Source organism: Dendrobates tinctorius, unplaced genomic scaffold, assembly GCF_039654945.1.
Source record: "Dendrobates tinctorius isolate UK_male_01 unplaced genomic scaffold, ASM3965494v1 ptg000214l, whole genome shotgun sequence".
Classification (NCBI taxonomy): Eukaryota; Metazoa; Chordata; class Amphibia; order Anura; family Dendrobatidae; genus Dendrobates; species Dendrobates tinctorius.
In genome coordinates, this window is record NW_027361881.1 from 5,251,642 (window position 1) to 5,276,595 (window position 24,954).

Genomic DNA, 24,954 nt, shown 5'->3' on the forward strand with positions numbered 1-24,954 from the left:
TGTATACTGACCGCCTGCTCCGTGTGATTGTAGGGTCATACATGGTGTATACTGACCGCCTGCTCCGTGTGATTGTAGGGTCATACATGGTGTATACTGACCGCCACTCTGTGTGATTGTAGGGTCATACATGGTGTATACTGACCGCCGCTCTGTGTGATTGTAGGGTCATATATGGTGTATACTGACCGCCGCTCTGTGTGATTGTAGGGTCATACATGGTGTATACTGACCGTCTGCTCCTTGTGATTGTAGGGTCATACATGGTGTATGCTGACCGCCTGCTCCGAGTGATTGTAGGGTCATACATGGTGTATAATGACCGCCGCTCTGTGTGATTGTAGGGTCATACATGGTGTATACTGACCGCCACTCTGTGATTGTAGGGTCATACATGGTGTATACTGACCGCCACTCTGTGTGATTGTAGGGTCATACATGGTGTATAATGACCGCCGCTCTGTGTGATTGTAGGGTCATGCATGGTGTATACTGACCGGTGCTCTGTGTGATTGTAGTGTCATACATGGTGTATACTGACCGCCACTCTGTGTGATTGTAGGGTCATACATGGTGTATACTGACCGTCTGCTCCTTGTGATTGTAGGGTCATACATGGTGTATGCTGACCGCCTGCTCCGAGTGATTGTAGGGTCATACATGGTGTATAATGACCGCCGCTCTGTGTGATTGTAGGGTCAAACATGGTGTATACTGACCGCCACTCTGTGTGATTGTAGGATCATACATGGTGTATATTGACCGCCTACTCTGTGTGATTGTAGTGTCATACATGGTGTATACTGACCGCCGCTCTGTGTGATTGTAGGGTCATACATGGTGTATACTGACCGCCGCTCTGTGTGATTGTAGGATCATACATGGTGTATATTGACCGCCTACTCTGTGTGATTGTAGTGTCATACATGGTGTATACTGACCGCCGCTCTGTGTGATTGTAGGGTCATACATGGTGTATACTGACCGCCGCTCTGTGTGATTGTAGGATCATACATGGTGTATATTGACCGCCTACTCTGTGTGATTGTAGTGTCATACATGGTGTATACTGACCGCCACTCTGTGTGATTGTAGGGTCATACATGGTGTATACTGACCGCTCTCTTTGTGTGATTGTAGGGTCATACATGGTGTATACTGACCGCCTGCTCCGAGTGATTGTAGGGTCATACATGGTGTATACTGACCGCCGCTCTGTGTGATTGTAGGGTCATGCATGGTGTATACTGACCGCCTACTCTGTGTGATTGTAGGGTCATACATGGCGTATACTGACCGCTGCTCTGTGTGATTGTAGGGTCATACATGGTGTATACTGACCGGTGCTCCGTGTGATTGTAGGATCATACATGGTGTATATTGACCGCCTACTCTGTGTGATTGTAGTGTCATACATGGTGTATACTGACCGCCGCTCTGTGTGATTGTAGGGTCATACATGGTGTATACTGACCGCCGCTCTGTGTGATTGTAGGATCATACATGGTGTATATTGACCGCCTACTCTGTGTGATTGTAGTGTCATACATGGTGTATACTGACCGCCGCTCTGTGTGATTGTAGGGTCATACATGGTGTATACTGACCGCCGCTCTGTGTGATTGTAGGATCATACATGGTGTATATTGACCGCCTACTCTGTGTGATTGTAGTGTCATACATGGTGTATACTGACCGCCACTCTGTGTGATTGTAGGGTCATACATGGTGTATACTGACCGCTCTCTTTGTGTGATTGTAGGGTCATACATGGTGTATACTGACCGCCTGCTCCGAGTGATTGTAGGGTCATACATGGTGTATACTGACCGCCGCTCTGTGTGATTGTAGGGTCATGCATGGTGTATACTGACCGCCTACTCTGTGTGATTGTAGGGTCATACATGGCGTATACTGACCGCTGCTCTGTGTGATTGTAGGGTCATACATGGTGTATACTGACCGGTGCTCCGTGTGATTGTAGGATCATACATGGTGTATACTGACCGGTGCTCCGTGTGATTGTAGGGTCATACATGGTGTATACTGACCGCTCTCTTCGTGTGATTGTAGTGTCATACATGGTGTATACTGACCGCTCTCTTTGTGTGATTGTAGGATCATACATGGTGTATACTGACCGCCACTCTGTGTGATTGTAGGGTCATGCATGGTGTATACTGACCGCCTACTCTGTGTGATTGTAGGGTCATACATGGTGTATACTGACCGCTCTCTTTGTGTGATTGTAGGATCATACATGGTGTATACTGACCGCCACTCTGTGTGATTGTAGGGTCATGCATGGTGTATACTGACCGCCTACTCTGTGTGATTGTAGGGTCATGCATGGTGTATACTGACCGCTGCTCTGTGTGATTGTAGGGTCATACATGGTGTATACTGACCGGTGCTCCGTGTGATTGTAGGATCATACATGGTGTATACTGACCGGTGCTCCGTGTGATTGTAGGGTCATACATGGTGTATACTGACCGCTCTCTTCGTGTGATTGTAGTGTCATACATGGTGTATACTGACCGCTCTCTTCGTGTGATTGTAGGGTCATACATGGTGTATACTGACCGCTCTCTTCGTGTGATTGTAGGGTCATACATGGTGTATACTGACCGCTTACTCTGTGTGATTGTAGGGTCATACATGGTGTATACTGACCGCTCTCTTCGTGTGATTGTAGGGTCATACATGGTGTATACTGACCGCCTGCTCCGTGTGATTGTAGGGTCATACATGGTGTATACTGACCGCTCTCTTCGTGTGATTGTAGGGTCATACATGGTGTATACTGACCGATCTCTTCGTGTGATCGTAGGGTCATACATGGTGTATACTGACCGCTCTCTTCGTGTGATTGTAGGGTCATACATGGTGTATACTGACCGCCTGCTCCGTGTGATTGTAGGGTCATACATGGTGTATACTGACCGCTCTCTTTGTGTGATTGTAGGATCATACATGGTGTATACTGACCGCCACTCTCTGTGTGATTGTAGGGTCATGCATGGTGTATACTGACCGCTCTCTTTGTGTGATTGTAGGATCATACATGGTGTATACTGACCGCTCTCTTCGTGTGATTGTAGGGTCATACATGGTGTATACTGACCGCCGCTCTGTGTGATTGTAGGGTCATACATGGTGTATACTGACCGCTCTCTTTGTGTGATTGTAGGATCATACATGGTGTATACTGACCGCCTCTCTGTGTGATTGTAGGGTCATGCATGGAGTATACTGACCGCCACTCTGTGTGATTGTAGGGTCATACATGGTGTATACTGACCGCTCTCTTTGTGTGATTGTAGGATCATACATGGTGTATACTGACCGCGTCTCTGTGTGATTGTAGGGTCATGCATGGAGTATACTGACCGCCACTCTGTGTGATTGTAGGGTCATACATGGTGTATACTGACCGCTCTCTTTGTGTGATTGTAGGGTCATACATGGTGTATAATGACCGCCGCTCTGTGTGATTGTAGGATCATACATGGTGTATACTGACCGCCACTCTGTGTGATTGTAGGGTCATGCATGGTGTATACTGACCGCTTTCTTTGTGTGATTGTAGGATCATACATGGTGTATACTGACCGCCGCTCTGTGTGATTGTAGGGTCATACATGGTGTATAATGACCGCCACTCTGTGTGATTGTAGGGTCATACATGGTGTGTATACTGACCGCCTGCTCCATGTGATTGTAGGGTCATACATGGTGTATACTGACCGCTCTCTTCGTGTGATTGTAGGGTCTTACATGGTGTATACTGACCGCCTACTCTGTGTGATTGTATGGTCATACATGGTGTATACTGACCGCCTACTCTGTGTGATTGTAGGGTCATACATGGTGTGTATACTGACCGCCTGCTCCGTGTGATTGTAGGGTCATACATGGTGTATACTGACCGATCTCTTCGTGTGATTGTAGGGTCATACATGGTGTATAATGACCGCCGCTCTGTGTGATTGTAGGGTCATACATGGTGTATACTGACCGCCACTCTGTGTGATTGTAGGGTCATACATGGTGTGTATACTGACCGCCTGCTCCATGTGATTGTAGGGTCATACATGGTGTATACTGACTGCTCTCTTCGTGTGATTGTAGGGTCATACATGGTGTATACTGACCGCCACTCTGTGTGATTGTAGGGTCATACATGGTGTATACTGACCGCCACTCTGTGTGATTGTAGGGTCATACATGGTGTATAATGACTGCCGCTCTATGTGATTGTAGGGTCATACATGGTGTATACTGACCGCCGCTCTGTGTGATTGTAGGATCATACATGGTGTATACTGACCGCCGCTCTGTGTGATTGTAGGGTCATACATGGTGTATACTGACCGCCGCTCTGTGTGATTGTAGGATCATACATGGTGTATACTGACCGCCGCTCTGTGTGATTGTAGGATCATACATGGTGTATACTGACCGCCGCTCTGTGTGATTGTAGGGTCATGCATGGTGTATACTGACCGCCGCTCTGTGTGATTGTAGGGTCATGCATGGTGTATACTGACCGCCGCTCTGTGTGATTGTAGGGTCATACATGGTGTATACTGACCGCCGCTCTATGTGATTGTAGGGTCATACATGGTGTATACTGACCGCCGCTCTGTGTGATTGTAGGATCATACATGGTGTATACTGACCGCCGCTCTGTGTGATTGTAGGATCATTCATGGTGTATACTGACCGCCGCTCTGTGTGATTGTAGGGTCATGCATGGTGTATACTGACCGCCGCTCTGTGTGATTGTAGGGTCATACATGGTGTATACTGACCGCCGCTCTGTGTGATTGTAGGGTCATACATGGTGTATACTGACCGCCGCTCTGTGTGATTGTAGGGTCATACATGGTGTATACTGACCGCCGCTCTGTGTGATTGTAGGGTCATGCATGGTGTATACTGACCGCCGCTCTGTGTGATTGTAGGGTCATACATGGTGTATACTGACCGCCGCTCTGTGTGATTGTAGGGTCATACATGGTGTATACTGACCGCCGCTCTGTGTGATTGTAGGGTCATACATGGTGTATACTGACCGCTGCTCTGTGTGATTGTAGGGTCATACATGGTGTATACTGACCGCCGCTCTGTGTGATTGTAGGGTCATACATGGTGTATACTGACCGCCGCTCTGTGTGATTGTAGGGTCATACATGGTGTATACTGACCGCTCTCTTCGTGTGATTGTAGGGTAATACATGGTGTATACTGACCGCTCTCTTCGTGTGATTGTAGGGTAATACATGGTGTATACTGACCGCTCTCTTCGTGTGATTGTAGGGTCATACATGGTGTATACTGACCGCTCTCTTCGTGTGATTGTAGGGTCATACATGGCATTTAGTGACCGCCCGCTCCTGCCTTCACTACAGTCTTATGTGCAGAAATGTTTCCTATTCTGTGCAGATCAGCCCGAGCCCCATACAGCGCCTTCATTGTGAAGAAATGGCGTCTCATGTATCGCGCCTGTTCCTGGTGACCCACAAGGTGGCGCTGTGGTCTGTAGGTGACATTATTACAAATGGCATCACAGAGGGACACACTGTTACAACCGCTCAGCTGTGGTGACTAAACCTAGGAGGGTCCCACCTCAGTGATCGCCCCCTGATGAGATCGAGGAAACACATTCCACCCAGATTCAGCCCGACAATTATAATATAACTCCGTGATCAAAACCAATCCGACCTGTTTTCAACTCGCTTCACTTATGTACTTTGACTAAACTGCCGTATCTAAGCTGCAGACTCAGCAATAGGTACTGCGCATCCACCTGTGTTGTAGTCACCTGAACTGTGCATCTAATCCTATCCTGTGTGATACTGTCTGCTGAGCCGTGTATCTAATCCTATCCTGTGTGATACTGACTGCTGAGCCGTGTATCTAATCCTATCCTGTGTGATACTGGCTACTGAGCCATGTATCTAATCCTATCCTGTGTGATACTGACTGCTGAGCCGTGTATCTAATCCTCTCCTGTGTGATACTGTCTGCTGAGCCGTGTATCTAATCCTATCCTGCATGATATGGACTGCTGGACCATGTATCTAATCCTATCCTGCGTGATATGGACTGCTGAGCTGTGTATCTAATCCTATCCTGTGTGAAACTGACTGCTGAGCTGTGCATCTAATTCTCTCCTGTGTGATACTGACTGCTGAGCCGTGTATCTAATCCTCTCCTGTGTGATACTGTCTGAGCCTTGTATCTAATCCTATCCTGTGTGATATTGTCTGCTGAGCCGTGTATCTAATCCTATCCTGTGTGATACTGTCTGCTGAGCCGTGTATCTAATCCTATCCTGTGTGATACTGACTGCTGAGCTGTGTATCTAATCCTCTCCTGTGATACTGACTGCTGAACCATGTATCTAATCCTATCCTGTGTGATACTGTCTGCTGAGCCATGTATCTTATCCTATCCTGTGTGATACTGACTGCTGAGCTGTGTATCTAATCCTCTCCTGTGTGATACTGACTGCTGAGCCATGTATCTAATCCTCTCCTGTGTGATACTGTCTGCTGAGCCGTGTATCTAATCCTATCCTGCGTGATATGGACTGCTGGACCGTGTATCTAATCCTATCCTGCGTGATATGGACTGCTGAGCTGTGTATCTAATCCTATCCTGTGTGATACTGACTGCTGAGCTGTGCATCTAATTCTCTCCTGTGTGATACTGACTGCTGAGCCGTGTATCTAATCCTCTCCTGTGTGATACTGTCTGCTGAGCCGTGTATCTAATCCTCTCCTGTGTGATACTGTCTGCTGAGCCGTGTATCTAATCCTCTCCTGTGTGATACTGTCTGCTGAGCCGTGTATCTAATCCTCTCCTGTGTGATACTGTCTGCTGAGCCGTGTATCTAATCCTCTCCTGTGTGATACTGTCTGCTGAGCCGTGTATCTAATCCTCTCCTGTGTGATACTGTCTGCTGAGCTGTGTATCTAATCCTACCCTGTGTGATACTGTCTGCTGAGCCGTGTATCTAATCATATCCTGTCTGCTGAGCTGTGTATCTAATCATATCCTGTCTGCTGAGCTGTGTATCTAAGCTTGCCCTATGTGGTACCACACGTCCTCTCCAGGTGTGACACCTCGGATACACAGAAGCCTCTGTTTCCAGGGTGGGATCTGCCCGTGGACAGTAGGGGGCACTCCACTGGTGAATCTCCTGCTCCTATCTGCCCCTTGAGCTCGTGGTAAGGCCACGTTCACACGGTCAGTATTTTACATCAGTATTTCTGAGCCCAGGAGGGTGATGACACAGAGGTGGTGATGTGTCTCCATTATACTGTTCCTCCTGGTGTGAACGCGACCTTAGGATCAGGCTGAACGCTCTTATCTGCCCATCCCTACGGTCACGCGCTTTGATGTAATTTACGGCTGCGACAGTCGTGGCAGCAGGAGGGGACAATATCAGAGTGACAGAGCAGATACAATGTATGTGACATGTGATTGTCAGCAGCGTGAATCCAGGGAGGACGGGACATGACATCACCGCGTGGCGGGACTCAGCAGCCTTCTGAGCGTCAGAGCAAAATGCAGGACAATCCTGTAGAAATCCTGCTAGAAGCTGCAGGAGACTAGAGACTTTGGCGTTGGTTCACCTTCCAGCAGGACAACGGCCCTCAACATCCTGCCAGAGCTACAATGGAGGGTTTAGATCAGATTATATTCATGTGTGTGAAAGGCGCAGTCACCGACCAAACCCAAATCCCAGAGAAAATTAATGATCCGACGTCTCCATCCAATGTCACTGAGCGAGAGCGAGCGTGCAAAGAGGAAGGGGAAAAATGTCACCTTTTAGATGTGCAAAGCTTGAGAGACCCCAAAAGACTGCAGAGAAAGGTGGGAGAGAGACAGACCCCAAAAGACTGCAGCAGTAACCGCAGAGAAAGGTGCATAATGTGGTACAATGGCTCGTTGCTCTCTTGATTCCACGCCACGATGATTTTCTGCTGGCTTTTCCTGCAGCAGACTGGCATTGGTGGGTTTTTCCTGCGATTTTCTAGGTTTTGTAGAAGGACCGGCTGTAAGATCTGATATAACTCGTCCTAATTAATCATTTTATGGAGATTTCGCTGTTTGTCTGAGTAAATGATTCTCAGTTTCATTATCGATCTGCAGGTGCGGTATTCCTTGGTGAGTCAGCCCCGGATTATGGGCTCGGACGGCAGGACTATGCCTCAATAATGGTGACACCCTGATATACTCATCCTGGGAGGGTTTTTCTATTTTAAGCCTCATATTCCTGAAAATCTTTATTTTTTAATTCTCAATAACAGAAGGATTTTAAACCTTATAGTTTACTGCTCGTTGGCAAGGTTACCAGCCACTGCTGCTGTCTAAGAGGTGGTCGGTCTCCTGGAGGAGGAGCAGCGCTTACAAGTTCTTCGCTATGGTCCACTGGAGGCCAGAGAGCGCTGCGAAGAATCACCCTGCATATATAGAGTGAGAACACAGTCTGCAACAATGTATCAAGAGGAGCATGCAGACTGGATGAAATTGTTACAAACCCTCAGCTGTTTACATTCATATTAAGTATTTACACAATAATGAAAATCCTCGCAATCACTGGACGCCAGGCATCATGGGAGCGGCATTTTGCACATTTGCTGTCTGTGACTATGGAGGGGAAGGGGAAACAAGCCGGTTAATCGACCCAGTCACTTTTACTCATACGGGATAAGCTTTTTGTTCTTTAGTGGTGTACACACCTCGCTGAGCCGCCTGGATCAGTGGGACGGTGCACTGTCATGAATGACTCGGCTGATGGCAGGGAGTGCCGGACGGTCAATGCTGATTTTGTAAGGTTTTGTCACTGGTGTCTCTATGTGACAAGCTCTTGTGTTTGGACGGTGCGTCACTCGGACTCTCGTGGCTCCGGCTGTGGATGGTGCGGGGGTCTGCCAGAAATCCATATATCCAGCCCACTGTGCAGAGGTTACCAGGAAGGGCGCAGCGCACTGCCACATATTCCCAGCTAATTAATTACTTTTACGCTATGGGAATGGATCCATTTTTCTGATTTTGTGCTGATTATTCACTCGTCTCAATACCCAATTCTGTGGTGAGCTAAGATCTCATTGGTTGCCTAGAAGTAGAAGAGCGCCACCACTGTTCATAGGTCATGCCTGGTATTGCAGCCCAGACCTATTGTAGTGAGTAGGACTTGGTTGTATTTCCAAATAAAACCTGTTGAGAATATATATATTTTTTTTAATTACACCCAACTTCCAAAACTGACTGCAGCTTTGGATGTGACTGGAGTATATAGTAAAGGATTAGTAACGCCACAGTGCGGTGCTGGATAGAAATCCCTGCGCTCCATATACATTAACGCGTCGTACCAGACTATAGGACGCAGACGCATTTTGGTTTGGGGGCCATTTAGATTTTTTTTCCTAAATGCATGAATTTGTGGATAAATTTTTTTTTTTTTTGCAATTTTGTTCAATTAAAATAAAGTTGCAACTTTTGGATTTTACTGGGGTTTCGATTGCGCTGCTCATTTCTGCATGGAAATCCGGCGAGGTAGATGGTGTAAAGACCCCACACAATGCTGACATGTGCGATAAGGATATATTGTGCCCCCGTCTGGGCCGACCCCCTTTTTAGGGCATCCGTGGGCACCTCAAGGGTTCGGGGAGCTCTGGCTGTGTTTACAGTATACAGCGTTGTGATCTCCCTTATCTGTACAATACAGCTGCGATTAACCCGCTTACCCTCTAATGACATGACCCTGCTCATTCTGTGCCAGTGTATACGGCAAAGCAGTGGAAAGTGATGGCTGCAAAAACTGCAATTTCAGATTAATAGGTTAGAAGGAAATGGAACGTTAGAAAGTTACAGAACGTTTTAATCAGTTTTGTGTTTTATTGGGGGTTATTGAATGGATGATGGTGGTGATAATTCTGTGGACTGATAAACGGTATTTATGGCAGGGTCAATAGTACGTGACGAGCAGTGAAAACTGTACGTGTCCTGTGGGCGTCTTGCCTCCGAGAACTGGGATTAGAGTGCTGTTGGGGCGGGCACGGCTGTGCCCCCATTACTGTTCCCATAAGAGAGAAACTTCTCGACTATTACCCTAAAAGTTTTGATTTCCTCATCAGCTGCAGAGGAACCTTTTTTTTTTTTGCTCCTCCACGTCACCTATTTACAGGGCGGATATATTATCACTGGGGGGCCGACCAGTGGGATCATCAATCACAAGCACAGGGGTCTTAAAGTCTTGAGCCTGTGCGACCACTGCTCCATTCACAGCCTATAGAAGTGGTCGCACATGCTCCATTCATACAGGGGTCTTTGTGCTCCCCCATTCTCCTCACCTATAGGTTATCACCCAGCTTTCCGAGGGATGGATAGACTTTGGATCTGCTGAATATTAGTGAGGTGTGTTCTGCACCCTCTGGCATTTAAGGGGTTATTAGTCCGTGGAGAGGACTCTCCGCACTCCGGTATGCAGCTCCCACCTTTATAGCCGTGGTGTCCATAAACGTTCGAAGTTCTCTCCCTACGGGGCCCGGTAATGGGCTGAGCAGGTGACAGCGCCGGCTAATTATTTACCATCTCTCGCTGCCCAGAGGTTTATTACCCCCCTGTAATGGCCGGGCCGATGACCTTGACTGATGCTCGAAAGATCGTTCAAGTTTCTTAATCAGATGGCTCAGGAAGCTCCGTATATTGGACGCCATCTCCTGGCACTGCACCGGTCTCGGCTCATACATCGCTGCCGATTTGGTGCCAGGTATAACCAAGCAGTGGGTCATACCAGTTCATGGCCAAGTACAATGATGGCGGTGCAGCCCTGACCTTAGTGACACGAGGATATTGTATAGGTGGCGGTATTAAAACGGGTTTATGAAGTTGCACAGCTGGTGGCATCCTCCATTTCTATAGAGGAGCTTGTGGTTATGGTGAATATTGTGCACCCCGAGGCTCTCCGCCATTACATTTGTGATACAGTGTTGCTGTGGACCAGTTCAGGGTTTCCAGATCGCCTCCCACCTAGCTCCATTCATTGTCTATGGGACTGATGGAGCCCAGTGCTTCTGAGTTTCCATCTCCGGCAGACAGTGAGTGGAACAAATGCAGGATGGAGCTCTGTAGAGTGGCCAGAAAGTTAGCTCCTTGGATCTGGGATAAGTTGACATTTCTGAAATACCTCCAGCCCTAAATGGCACCATGTATCTTAATGTGCAGTAAATATACAATTCTCCATGGATCAGGTATGTCTGGAAGTAGTGGCATGGCTGGGTGGGCACCTCTCCCCCATAAAAAATATAATCCTTGCAAATCTGTCTGGAATTGCACTTGGAAGAACCCCCCATTGTGTATGAACACGCCCCTGTGCACTTCCAGTCTGATTTGCTCTGTCACATGGTATCTCTGCACAATGTCTCCACCACATCCTTATGTGAGACTGATCTGTGGCCCCCGATGATCCCTGGTGACAGATATGGTGGCGCATATAGCAAAGGTCAGCGTCTAAGTGCCAGGAGGCAGAGGCTGCTTTATGATTTTTGCTCCGGGAGGAGGGGCGAGATTAGTTTGGTATTTATTACTATCGATTCATGTTTATAATGATTCATTAACCCTGTAGGAGACGGATGATCGTAAATGAGAAGCGATGACCTCTGCTTTCTCCTATCTAATCTGCAGCTTACGAAGTACACGTCTCTATCACAAGAATCAGCATCATCCAGCAGATGATCACCGATTGATCGGCGGCCATAAACCACTGCCTGCCACGTAACCTCACCCAGATCTGCGAGCAGAGCTGCACTGTAAAGTAAGGAGGCTGCAGTGACATTAACAAGTCATGATGGCGGCTGCGTCTTTAAATGCTCTTTTAATAGACTTGTCACAGCCACATATACACTGCAGAAAAGTATCTGAAGCTGTCCTGATCCCTCCTTTGCAAGCTGGGGGTGGTCTGGTGTAACCCCCCACCTACTCATCCATGCACAGTGACCCACTACTATAGCTGGACAGGAAAAACTGCAGCGCTCTACAGTTTACAAGCAGCCGTGCACCTGACAACAGGGTACAGTAAAACCAGTCCGACAACCATAGTATCGCTGTGCATGAGGAAAACAGGTTAGAGAACAAAGTGTGTACCTCATGTTTTCTCTGTAGATATTGTGAGCCCTCGCGGGCAGGGTCCTCTCTCCTCCTACTGCACCAGTCCTGACTTGTATTGTTTAAGATTACTGTCCTTGTATTACGTTATGTATACCCCTCCTCTCAGGTAAAGCCCCATGGAATAAATAGCGCTATAATAATACTATTAACCTATAATCACAGGGCGATCACTGTAACCAGCAAGAAGTATTATAGAGATATATATTCTTGTACATAGGGGGCAGTATTATAGTAGTTATAGTCTTGTACATAGGAGCAGTATTATAGTAGTTATATTCTTGTATACAGGGGCAGTATTATACTAGTTATATTCCTGTACATAGGGGGCAGTATTATAGCAGTTATATTTTTGTTACATAGGGACAGTATTACAGTAGATCTATTCTTGTACATAGGAGCAGTATTATAGTAGTTATATTCCTGTACATGGGGGCAGTATTATAGTAGTTATATTCTTGTATACAGGGGCAGAATTATACTAGTTATATTCCTGTACATAGGGAGAAGTATTATAGTAGTTTTATTCTTGTACATAGGAGCAGTATTATAGTAGTTATATTCTTGTACATAGGGGGCAGTATTATAGTAGTTTTATTCTTGTACATAGGAGCAGTATTATAGTAGTTATATTCTTGTACATAGGGGCGGTATTATAGTAGTTATATTCTTGTACATAGGGGGCAGTATTATAGTAGTTATATTCTTGTACATAGGGACAGTATTACAGTAGATCTATTCTTGTACATAGGAGCAGTATTATAGTAGTTATATTCCTGTACATGGGGGCAGTATTATAGTAGTTATATTCTTGTATACAGGGGCAGTATTATACTAGTTATATTCCTGTACATAGGGAGCAGTATTATAGTAGTTTTATTCTTGTACATAGGAGCAGTATTATAGTAGTTATATTCTTGTACATAGGGGCAGTATTATAGTAGTTATATTCTTGTACATAGGAGCAGTATTATAGTAGTTATATTCTTGTACATAGGGGGCAGTATTATAGTAGTTATATTCTTGTACATAGGGGGCAGTATTATAGTAGTTATATTCTTGTACATAGGAGCAGTATTATAGTAGTTATATTCTTGTACATAGGGGGCAGTATTATAGTAGTTATATTCTTGTACATAGGGGGCAGTATTATAGTAGTTATATTCTTGTACATAGGGGGCAGTATTATAGTAGTTATATTCTTGTACATAGGGGCAGTATTATAGTAGTTATATTCTTGTACATAGGAGCAGTATTATAGTAGTTATATTCTTGTACATAGGGGGCAGTATTATAGTAGTTATATTCTTGTACATAGGGGGCAGTATTATAGTAGTTATATTCTTGTACATAGGGACAGTATTACAGTAGATCTATTCTTGTACATAGGAGCAGTATTATAGTAGTTATATTCCTGTACATGGGGGCAGTATTATAGTAGTTATATTCTTGTATACAGGGGCAGTATTATACTAGTTATATTCCTGTACATAGGGAGCAGTATTATAGTAGTTATATTCTTGTACATAGGAGCAGTATTATAGTAGTTATATTCTTGTACATAGGGGCAGTATTATAGTAGTTATATTCTTGTACATAGGAGCAGTATTATAGTAGTTATATTCTTGTACATAGGGGGCAGTATTATAGTAGTTATATTCTTGTACATAGGAGCAGTATTATAGTAGTTATATTCTTGTACATAGGGGGCAGTATTATAGTAGTTATATTCTTGTACATAGGGGGCAGTATTATAGTAGTTATATTCTTGTACATAGGGACAGTATTACAGTAGATCTATTCTTGTACATAGGAGCAGTATTATAGTAGTTATATTCCTGTACATGGGGGCAGTATTATAGTAGTTATATTCTTGTATACAGGGGCAGTATTATACTAGTTATATTCCTGTACATAGGGAGCAGTATTATAGTAGTTATATTCTTGTACATAGGAGCAGTATTATAGTAGTTATATTCTTGTACATAGGGGCAGTATTATAGTAGTTATATTCTTGTACATAGGGAGCAGTATTATAGTAGTTATATTCTTGTACATAGGAGCAGTATTATAGTAGTTATATTCTTGTACATAGGGGCAGTATTATAGTAGTTATATTCTTGTACATAGGAGCAGTATTATAGTAGTTATATTCTTGTACATAGGGGGCAGTATTATAGTAGTTATATTCTTGTACATAGGGACAGTATTACAGTAGATCTATTCTTGTACATAGGAGCAGTATTATAGTAGTTATATTCCTGTACATGGGGGCAGTATTATAGTAGTTATATTCTTGTATACAGGGGCAGTATTATACTAGTTATATTCCTGTACATAGGGAGCAGTATTATAGTAGTTATATTCTTGTACATAGGAGCAGTATTATAGTAGTTATATTCTTGTACATAGGGGCAGTATTATAGTAGTTATATTCTTGTACATAGGAGCAGTATTATAGTAGTTATATTCTTGTACATAGGGGCAGTATTATAGTAGTTATATTCTTGTACATAGGGAGCAGTATTATAGTAGTTATATTCTTGTACATAGGGGGCAGTATTATAGCAGTTACATTCTTGGACATACGGGCAGTTTTTTCTAGTCACTACTAGCTAAACACATCACCGCCCCATGTTTCCATGTTGCCACTTTGCTCTTAGGAATATAAACAAATCCTCCGCTCATCTCTGTATCCAGAAATACCGGTTTGGATAATCTTTTGTCTTTTCTCATTAACCTCTTCCCTTTCGTCATGCCATTTTTCATTTGTGGTCAGAGGGTTGCATTAAAAAAAAAATAAATAAATACATGTGTTTGTTTTTGAAATTTCAGTTTGCTTTTCCTTTCCAATGCTTTACACTGCTGCTCAGCTCCGTGAAGACACAGCTATGGCAAGTATATAATTATTCAATGACTAAAAACAACACCGCAAAGTTTAATTAAAGTCTGCAGGTTAAATGTAGCAGGTTCCATGCTTTACACTGCAGCTCTGACTGCTCACATCGGTTACTATATTTTGAAAAACAAAAGCTAAAAAATAGATTAGAAGCAAAAACACACAATTTTTTTATACATTTCTTAAAAAAAGTAGTTAGTTTATTTTTCTCTGGCATTTGTACATATTACAGATTTTACAGTGGACGTCTCACATGACGGGTTAACATTAACGGTCGGTGCCATTTTGGTCTTTTAAACAGGGTCCTTTTTTTCTCCTGCCATCATACGCAGCGCGATTACCGCCAGGAGAGATGGGTCTGACATGCCGTCACCGCTCACATTATTCTCCCGTTTTCTCTTCTTGGATGTTTTTTTTTCCGTTTAGACTTAAATAAATAATTAAAATTCCTGCTGAGAACGCTTCCACGGGATCAATGGAAAAAAAAAACCCCAGAAAATTAAAAATAAAAATAATTACAAAATATATAAATGACAAATATGAGGGTTTTCTCCTCCCCCAGCGTGTTCATCGGCGGTCAGCAGGCGAATTACTCTGTAGAGACTAGTAATCTTTGATGGCTTCTTCAGGGATGAGGGTGTTAAAGGGACGGTCCCATAAGGTGCTGGTTATGCCGAATCCTAGAGAGAGGGGGGAGAAGAAAACGGAAGGTGAGCGACGGGTAAACCTGCGGGATTCACCTAGTCTGGGCTCATAGTAACCCTTTAGTGACTGGTCAGATTTCAAAAATTTGGCCCTCTGTCCCTTTAGGTGGTAATAACTTTGGAACGCTTCAACAAATTCCAGTGACCGACATTTAGTTTACTTATGAAAAAAACCATCAATTTACCATTATCATGTGTCATGAAAAAAAACAACACAAAACATATCAGAAATTTGACAAAAATCTAAAAAACGTGCTATTTTCAAACTTTGAATGATTATCCCATTAAGGGCTCATACTAACTTGCAAGAAATATGGACGAGTGCAATCAGATAAAAAAAAATAAAAATCGGATTGCACTTGGACCAATGTTAATCAGTGGGTGACATCTCATCTGCGATTTTTTTCTTAGCTGAAATCGGACCGAGATAAAAATCACAGCGTGCTGCGTATCGCGGACGAGACTCGCCAATGGATGCGAGGGGGGAAAAAAAAAAAAAAACGCACCATGCGAGTGCTGTCCGATTTTTAACGCACTGGTGTCCTTTGATTTTACAGTCGCCGGACATGAATTGAGGGCTTTCCACACTGACATATCATATATATGATATCTATTTGTTTTGTGCTGTCATTGTACTAATTGTATTTGTCATGGTGTGCAAAATTCTGGACATGTATTGAAATAATTTATTAATTAATGAATAAAATGGCGTGAGGTCCCCCTATAAATTATAGCCAGCAATAGCTATGCAGACAGCTGAGGCCTGATGTTAATAGCCTAGGAAGGGGCCATGGATAGTGTCCTCCCCCGGCTACAAACCTCAGCTCTCAGTTGCCCCAGAAAAGGCGCATATGTAAGTTGAGCCAATTCTGGCACATAGCCTCGCTCTTCCCATTGCCCTGTAGCGGTGGCATGTGGGGTAATAGTTGGGGGATTGATGTCACCTTTGTGCGTATATAAGACGCCCCTATTACTAACCCCGTATAGTGAAATAGTAAAGTATTTTTTTAATGGGTGTCTGTGTTTTATTTACGGACACTCATTAAAAAATCCTTTACTATATGACTATATGAGGTTAGTAATAGGGGCGTCTTATTGACGCACAAAGGTGACATCAACCCCCCCAACTATTACCCCATATGCCACCGCTACAGGGCAGTGGGAAGAGCGAGGCTATGTGCCAGAATTGGCTCAACTTACATATGCGCCTTTTCTGGGGCAACTGAGAGCTGAGGTTTGTAGCCGGGGGAGGACACTATCCATGGCCCCTTCCTAGGCTATTAACATCAGCTCTCTGCATAGCTATTGCTGGCTATAAATTATAGGGGGACCCCTGCACCATTTTTTTTCCATAAAATAATAATTTATTAATTAAATACATGTCCAGAATTTTGCACGAACATATTAGTATAGTCAGTGACAAATGCTTACATATTTGTTTTACAATGTTTTATAATATATGTTTAATAACGCTTTACCTACAACAGTTCTCTATTCTTTTAAAAGCTTATGTTGAAATCGCATTACATACGGATGTTAAGTTTAAACATCTCACAGAAATCGCATTGCACTCACATGACGATCGCATGGCACGCGTCCGTTGTTTCGGACCGTTTTTTCTTGCAGATGGGCAAGAGCCTTAATCCAGATAGTCAGGCGACAGGGAAACGTTAATAAATAACATTTTACAAATGATTCTGCTGTGAAGCAGACATGTGGGAGGAAATGTTATTTTAAGGTTTATCTATGGTGTGACTATCTGAAAATTGCTATTTTTTTACATTTTTAATTCAAACTTTGATTATCCCTTTGTCACATGTCTGAATTTTTTTTTTTTTTTAAATATGACTTGGTTTATGATAAACTTTCTTTACCATTGTTTTTTCATGACACCATCAAATTCCAGAGATTTTTAGATATGTTTTGTGTTTACAGGGAACGTGTCAGCTATAAGCTGCGGCCACTGCCGTCCAGGGCTTATCTACAGCATTCTGTAATGCTGTAGATAAGCCCCCGATCTAACCTGAAAGAGAAGAAAAACACGTTTAATTATTTTCATCCAGGGGCGGTCTGGTCCGATGGAAAGCGCCGGACCCGCGACGCCCATCTTCATGCGATGACGTCCTCCTCCTTGCTTCGTGTCGCGGCTCCTGCGCAGGCGTACGGATCTGCCCTGTTGAGGGCAGAGCAAAGTACTGCAGTGCGCAGGCGCCGGGAAAAGTCAGAGGTCCTGCGCACTGCAGTACTCTGCCCTCAACAGGGCAGATCCGTACGCCTGCGCAGGAGCCGCAACACGAAGCAAGGAGGAGGACGTCATCGCATGAAGATGGGAAGCACCGGACCCCGCGACACCCATCGGACCAGACCGCCCCTGGACAAAAAATAATTAAACTTGTTTTTCTTCTCTTTCAGGTTATATCGGGGGCTTAGCTACAGCATTATAGAATGCTGTAGATAAGCCCTGAACGGCAGTGGCCGCAGCTTATTGTGGAAAAACGAGCTGACAGGTTCCCTTTAAGCGTTTCAGAGTTATTACCACACTGGTCAGATTTTTAAAATTTGTCCGTCACTAAGGGGTTAAAAAAACAACCAGATGCTACTTCCTCCCGAAGGGTCAACCATTTGGGGGTAACCCTTGTGCGGTACTTTCAAATGTGGATCCGTGTAATTTGTGCAGCAAAATGTGTGACCGCCCCATAAATGGTGTAAACGCGTGGGTAAGAGGGAAGTCCATGCCCCCTGGGGTGCTACAGGCTCGCCCTTCTGATCCGCCATTGCTTGCACACCTGTTATACTGTTTACTCCACTTCCAAATATTTTGACACACCTGTAACAATACCCGGATTAGCGCTGGGTAAATCCCGCACCTCCCTGATTGTGTCTCCTGGTAACAACCACTTAATTAATGGTCGACATCATCCAACGTACTGCTGTGTGCACGTGTCTGCCGCAGCAATCACAATGTCACCACTTACCTGATTTCTGGTGCTCGAAGTGATGGCGGACGTGGTAAGACTTGAGCCAGGCGAGGTAAGACCCCTTAGAGGGCGAGCCATAGTGCAGATAGTAGTGCGTCATGTCATAGGCCACATACCCAAACAGACCCCCGACAAAGAGGGAGAGCCCCAACACTGGGGGCAGGACCACCTGTAGGATCAGGTACAGCGGGATGATGACAAACGAGGCCGGGACTGGAGGAAAAACCAGACGGGAGCTGTCGAAAGGAGACTAGAAAAGAAAAAGCGGTCAGGAGGTGCTGGGCTAATACACGGCGGCGGTTCAAGGCCGGGCACACGGTATGGCGGCACTATTCTCGAATCTAGGGGTTAGAGCTGCCGCTGACGTGGCAATGACTACTGCTGCCAGTGAGTGATGAACCGCCACAGACCCCCAGCTCACCTTATGATGCTGTCCGTGGAGCATAAAATGCAGGGTGATGAGGAAGTAATTACTGGCGGGGGGATTCATGTGAAATATATAGCGGTGGATTCCATATTCCATCAGCGTCCAGACCAACGTTCCCACAAGGAAGAGAGGGAAGAAGACGAGCGTGGGCACAGAGATGGAGTATTCTGCCAAAACCAAGGATCAGTAATGTATGTACACAGTGACTGCATGAGCAGAATAGTGAGTGCAGCTCTGGGGTATAATACAGGATGTAACTCAGGATCAGTAATGTAATGTATGTACACAGTGACTGCACCAGCAGAATAGTGAGTGCAGCTCTGGAGTATAATACAGGATGTAACTCAGGATCAGTAATGTATGTGCACAGTGACTGCACCAGCAGAATAGTGAGTGCAGCTCTGGGGTATAATACAGGAGGTAACTCAGGATCAGTAATGTAATGTATGTACACAGTGACTGCACCAGCAGAATAGTGAGTGCAGCTCTGGAGTATAATGTAACAATTAAGTCTCTTGGGTCTAAGCTGCAAGTTTAGCCCCTGGTATCGGCATTTCATACCTGTGGTAAATGAAGCAAATAGTCTGGTTTCCCCTCGCGCCAGTTCTGTGAGACAATACCAGGTTAAATATACGATGACCGGCGCCCACACCGCCAGCACGATATACCTGAAAGCAAGAAAGCAAATAAATTATTACAGTAATCTGCTGTGTAGACGCGTCGCTCGTGCACGGTCATCGCAACGTGACAGACGTAAATAGTAATAATGGAGATGAGGGGGGTACGGCTGTGTCCCTGTACACGGCTCAGGACGGCTCTGCTGCCGGCAGGTTCTGGTTTTCCTTGGGAGATCCAGGTCGGGACTCTCCATGGGAAATATAAGTAACACGGTGAAGTAACAGTCTCTTCTGCTGTCTCTGTTTGTCACACAACATCTCAGCATTTAATCTCCTCGTCAGATCTGTGACACTGGTGACATTCACACTGCACCCATCACACAGTGAGTGTCATATATCGCTGTGCTCCAGACATAAGACCGCCCAGCCGGGGGCAATGATTCCTTCTCCCCTCCTTACAGGATTCTGCACCATTAGAGCCACAAACCCATAAAGCTCAATATCCCCGACCCGAGCGATGCGCCAGAAACTCCATGCAAAAGTCCGGAACAACAATCTAATGATGGCTGTGGAGCGGGTGATTTTGGGGTGCACATAATTCCGTTAACATACAGATTTAATCTGTAACATGACATTACATGTAAGCTAGTGTCTGCTCCTGGGATTGAGTGCAGCAGCAGCGCTCACCATGCTGTCTTTGAACACCACTCCACAAGGTCTGATTGGAAGAGTCGGATGGGTCTGTCCACAGGCTGATGAACCCATTCGTCATACTTTTCACGCAGGTGACCAACTTGCCAGAGCAGCGGCTTCTCCCAGTCCACCAAGTCCTGAAACACAAAAATATTCTCTGGTTATTCCACTTACAGAGTGTGAGATGAATCCTGCCCTAGAGAAACCTATAAAAGATGGTGGAAACGCCCGGCCGGTGTCACTGCAGCATCCACACGGCAAGGAGACTGCCCAGACAATAATACACCTCTGGGACCAACCCAGTATCCGCACATTACTGTCACTTATTCACTGATCCCCCAGAGCTGCACTCACTATTCTGCTGGTGCAGTCACTGTGTACATACATTACATTACTGATCCTGAGTTACATCCTGTATTATCCTCCAGAGCTGCACTCACTATTCTGCTGGTGCAGTCACTGTGTACATACATTACATTACTGATCCTGAGTTACATCCTGTATTATACCCCAGAGCTGCACTCACTATTCTGCTGGTGCAGTCACTGTGTACATACATTACATTACTGATCCTGAGTTACATCCTGTATTATACCCCAGAGCTGCACTCACTATTCTGCTGGTGCAGTCACTGTGTGCATACATTACATTACTGATCCTGAGTTACATCCTGTATTATACCCCAGAGCTGCACTCACTATTCTGCTGGTGCAGTCACTGTGTACATACATTACATTACTGATCCTGAGTTACATCCTGTATTATACTCCAGAGCTGCACTCACTATTCTGCTGGTGCAGTCACTGTGTGCATACATTACATTACTGATCCTGAGTTACATCCTGTATTGTACTCCAGAGCTGCACTCACTATTCTGCTGGTGCAGTCACTGTGTACATACTGTACATTACATTACTGATCCTGAGTTACATCCTGTATTATACCCCAGAGCTGCACTCACTATTCTGGTGCAGTCACTGTGTACATACATTACATTACTGATCCTGAGTTACATCCTGTATTATACTCCAGAGCTGCACTCACTATTCTGCTTGGGCAGTCACTGTGTACATAGGGAGGGATTCAGATACTTTTTCCAATATCCGATCATTGTACATTATCTGATCTAAACATTAACCTTTTGTAGTTTACAATCTCCAGAATACGTGCCATGCACACAATCAACAGGCAGGGGATGCTGGGAGATTTCAGCTGTAGAGCTGTAGAGTGGAGATTGTTGTGCAGATGTAATGTGTCACTTTCGGAGAACATATAAGAATATATGATAATCTCTCCTGTTCATTATTTCCAGTATTGCACCGTGTGACCCCCAGGAGCGGAGCTGCACTGACCACACAGAACACACGGGCGATGAGCGCTCTGCGGGGTGGCCCGATGTCCAGTGATACAATGAGCAAGAGGTGGAAGCCCGAATCCTGAGCCGCCTGGCAATCAAGCACTGAACATCGGAGCATGTCGGCAGGTGAATCGTGTACAATACCCGGGATCAGGTGCTGCGGAGGTGTGTGCGGTGCCAGCCTTATTTTTGGCTGATAACAGCAGACAATATCAGGAATTCTGCAGTAAGTGGCACAGCTGTGGGCTGGATAGGAAATCCGTGTATGAGACGGTGCGATGCTCTGACGGTGCCCGTAACCCTATATACCTCCTAGACGGCAGCCTCCTATCTTATCCTTTAACATGACCCTTAGACTTCACAGGAACCATCTGCTCCGCGCTGGCGGAGTTAACCCTTCCCTTTATTGGTGAGTCCGAGGATCAGTTCTCACGCGTCGTCCCCTGTTGATCACTGCTGTCAGTCTGGGGACGCTCATCCCGTACAGTGACTGCCCGACAGCCCCGAAGCGAGGTGTAAGGAAACATTCCCACGCGGAAAATCTGCTGCAAACTTCCTGGGTATCATTAGCACAGATCTGTTTTGCAGTTTTTATACCTGGTATAAACGCTGTTTTTCTCTCATTCCTGCGCCTCTCCATTCCCGAGATATGGCCTCCTCTTCACTGTGTATAGATCTTTGCTTTTTCGCCAAGTGGGCGCAGTTATCATGGAGACACTCACAGAAGACCACACCCACTTGGCAAAAGGGCTAGATTTGTCTGCAGAGAAGAGGAGGCCATATCTCGGGAATGGAGAGGTGCAGAAACGAGAGAAAAACAGCGTTGGATTCAGGAGAACAGCAGCGTTTTCACCTGGTAAAGAAACAACATGTCTACGGAAAGTGACAGATTCCCTTTACACTAAGTGAATCCATATTAAAGGATCTCCAAAGCCAGAGCAGATTATCACAATTATTCCACTGGATGAACAGACAGTAAAGCGACCGGTCACATCAGAATTGGCGGCGTCTGTGGGATTTCTTACCGTTTCTGGGTTAAAAGTTGTGAACTGAATCCCGTCTGAGTAGTGGGGCGTCTTCTTAGGGTAGTGATTCCTTCGCTCCCTCAAGGGCTGGAAAAGAATAAAAAATAATTAATGATTATTTAATCGGGAGAGTCGTCTCCATAGGTGCAATGTGCGGCGAGTCACCACCACTCACCCCCACCAGGTCACACAGGGGTCTACACTGGAGATTAGATAGAGAAAAAAAAAAAAAAAAACAATCCCAAATTCTAAACCTTCTTCTGTTACTCATAATCGTGTATATAATGATAGGAGCCAGAGCTCAGGTTTTCTGATGCAGATTCTGTCTGCCTGCGGCCACCACTAGGGGGAGCTCTCTGCATGGAATCATTCAGCTCCCATTGGACTTGAATGTAGTGAGCTCCCCCTAGTGGTGGCTTCAGCTGGGAGACGGGACATTGCAACCGCTGCTTAAAATGTTGTGCTGCACTCGCTGAATTTCCAGGAATACGTGAATCCGGTGACTTGATTTCACACATCCAGAGATGTCACAAGTATTTGACTAATGCATGTGATGTCAGATGTTGGGGAACTTTATGACAAGTAACGAGAACTGAACCTTAATGAATCCGTTTTCTTTGAATAGATTTTTTTTAAGTAAAAAAAGGATGTAAGAGTCAGATACCAAGAAAACGGCAGAGAGGAAAAGAAATGCCAATATCTGACCTGGCGCCGACATCACTGCGCAGGGGAAAAGCAACACTGAGTTATCAGTAATGTATCCTCCACAGAACATGGGGAGTGCAGCTCTAGGGGAAACGCAGCCACAGCAGAGATTCCGCACATCACAGGATAGAGAGCATTCATCTTCAGACAGGTATCATATACAAGGAGAGTAATACACCAGCTACATAATAAACTAATGCACATCAGGTCACACAACAAAAAACTATCCAACGCGAGGAACGAGAAGAAAATACCACAGATAAAGGCAAACAGATGGAGAGCGAGCGACCATAAACTGCGTCACCAGGGAGGATACACATGGGGGAGAACGGGATAATAAGGGGATCTGACACTATGTGACGTAACCCTCATAATGATACCCAACCAACATCAGAAATTCAGACTAAAATTCACCAATTTTTACCCACTGTACAATCAAGATAGTCCCAAAATCACCTAGAAAGTTATTATATACATTACTGATCCTGAGTTACAGCCTGTATCATACCCCAGAGCTGCACTCACTATTCTGCTGGTGCAGTCACTGTGTACATACATTACTGATCCTAAGTTACATCCTGTATTATACCCCAGAGCTGCACTCACTATTCTGCTGGTGCAGTCACTGTGTACATACATTACATTACTGATCCTGAGTTACATCCTGTATTATACTCCAGAGCTGCGCACACTATTCTGCTGGTGCAGTCACTGTGTACATACATTACATTACTGATCCTGAGTTACATCCTGTATTATACTCCAGAGCTGCACTCACTATTCTGTTGGTGCAGTCACTGTGTACATACATTACTGATCCCGAGTTACCTCCTGTATATTAGTGATCCTGAGTTACATCCTGTATTATACTCCAGAGCTGCACTCACTATTCTGCTGGTGCAGTCACTGTGTACATACATTACTGATCCTGAGTTACATCCTGTATTATACTCCAGAGCTGCACTCACTATTCTGCTGGTGCAGTCACTGTGTATATACATTACATTACTGATCCTGAGTTACATCCTGTATTATACTCCAGAGCTGCACTCACTATTCTGCTGGTGCAGTCACTGTGTACATACATTACTGATCCTGAGTTACCTCCTGTATTATACTCCAGAGCTGCACTCACTATTCTGCTGCTGCAGTCACTGTGTACATTACATTACTGATCCTGAGTTACCTCCTGTATTATACTCCAGAGCTGCACTCACTATTCTGCTGCTGCAGTCACTGTGTACATACATTACTGATCCTGAGTTACATCCTGTATTATACCCCAGAGCTGCACTCACTATTCTGCTGCTGCAGTCACTGTGTACATACATTACTGATCCTGAGTTACATCCTGTATTATACT

The 24,954-nt window shown here is 44.9% G+C and overlaps 1 protein-coding gene across 1 annotated transcript in view; it reads right to left on the bottom strand.

Annotated features, from left to right (window-relative positions):
- Positions 1 to 15,104: 15,104 nt before the first annotated feature.
- FA2H (fatty acid 2-hydroxylase) overlaps positions 15,105 to 24,954 on the bottom strand; it is a 56,314-nt gene continuing 46,464 nt past the window's right edge. The window contains exons 2-7 of the mRNA XM_073554957.1: positions 22,887 to 22,973; positions 20,499 to 20,641; positions 19,756 to 19,862; positions 19,189 to 19,361; positions 18,765 to 19,017; positions 15,105 to 15,765 (exon numbers count right to left, since the gene is read on the bottom strand). Coding sequence (XP_073411058.1) covers positions 15,689 to 15,765; positions 18,765 to 19,017; positions 19,189 to 19,361; positions 19,756 to 19,862; positions 20,499 to 20,641; positions 22,887 to 22,973 — 840 coding nt within the window. The 3' untranslated portion in view covers positions 15,105 to 15,688. The remainder of the gene's footprint in view (positions 15,766 to 18,764; positions 19,018 to 19,188; positions 19,362 to 19,755; positions 19,863 to 20,498; positions 20,642 to 22,886; positions 22,974 to 24,954) is intronic.